This window comes from Pteropus alecto, unplaced genomic scaffold (assembly GCF_000325575.1).
Source record: "Pteropus alecto unplaced genomic scaffold, ASM32557v1 scaffold287, whole genome shotgun sequence".
NCBI classification, from domain to species: Eukaryota; Metazoa; Chordata; class Mammalia; order Chiroptera; family Pteropodidae; genus Pteropus; species Pteropus alecto.
The window spans coordinates 1,046,210-1,047,294 of NW_006439718.1; the positions used below are offsets into that span (position 1 = coordinate 1,046,210).

The 1,085-nt window shown below is 40.6% G+C and overlaps 1 protein-coding gene across 1 annotated transcript in view; it reads left to right on the forward strand.

Annotated features, from left to right (window-relative positions):
- Window positions 1-751: 751 nt before the first annotated feature.
- WDFY4 (WDFY family member 4) overlaps window positions 752-1,085 on the forward strand; it is a 265,837-nt gene continuing 265,503 nt past the window's right edge. The window contains exon 1 of the mRNA XM_025050333.1: window positions 752-937. Coding sequence (XP_024906101.1) covers window positions 759-937 — 179 coding nt within the window. The 5' untranslated portion in view covers window positions 752-758. The remainder of the gene's footprint in view (window positions 938-1,085) is intronic.

Sequence of the window (1,085 nt, forward strand, 5' to 3'; positions counted from 1 at the left end):
AAAAGTCAAGGACACAGATAAAGGTACCTTCCTGAGATTACCTATATGGTGAATCAATAATTGTCTACTTTTATCGCATGAGTTATTGTCTTTACACCTACTGACCTGAGATCTTTGGTGTACACAGATAGCTCCTGTTTGCAGTAATAGAGAAGCACTTTTAGGTTAGCGTGGGGTTTATGAAGTCATTTTGAGGACAAAGTCCTCTAAAAATAGTGTGAACTAAATAATGCTGAGGATGCAGAGCCTATATGCTTTGACTTGTAGAGCAGAAGGACATTAGAATTGAAGATATAGAATTACATGCTTCTACGAATATTGGTAAGACATTTACATATGTCTCTTCTATTTACTCAGCCTCTTAAAGGGGGAGCAGCATCAAGTAATAAGAAAACAGGCTTTAGTGTTAAAGGTTTATATTTCACCTGGACATCTGGCTGCTGTATGCCTTTGGCCAAATTGTTTTCCTTACTATATAGAGAAAATCAAAACATCCATTTCTTCTGTAAGAGAGTCTGTGTAAAAAGGCCAGCACATGTTGGATTGTCAATATGTATGCATTACTATAAATCTGAATCTCTTTTTTAAAAAGCCTTCCTATTTTAGTCAGTTTCAGATTCTTAGAGGAACCATCTTCAATTGGAACTGGACGGAGCGAGTACAGTATCTTGTTCCACAACCGGCTTCATCAGGAACTGCTGTGACAGGACTTTTCATTTTTGTTTTTTGTTCTGAATTCAGATCTGCTTTGCTAAGGCATGGAGGCAGAAGATGTTTCAAAGGCTGAAGACAGAGCCGAGGACCCAGGTTCCAAAAATGAAGGCCAGTCTGATGTTGCCCAGCCTGACTTCCCATGTGGAGGGGAGCGCCAGTCCCCCACAGCTCTCTGGGAGACGCTAGAAAGGAAGTTTCTGGAATATCAGCAGTTGGCTTGTATGTTTCTAATATACACAAGAGGTCTCTGGTGGCTTAGAGGAGAGTGCATTGCTATTTAATAAAGATGGTAAGCAAGGCTCATCTCCAGGATGAGGAAGGGCTTGGAATGGATGGACAGCTGGCTCTTGAGTAATATTGTCTCTCTAGAG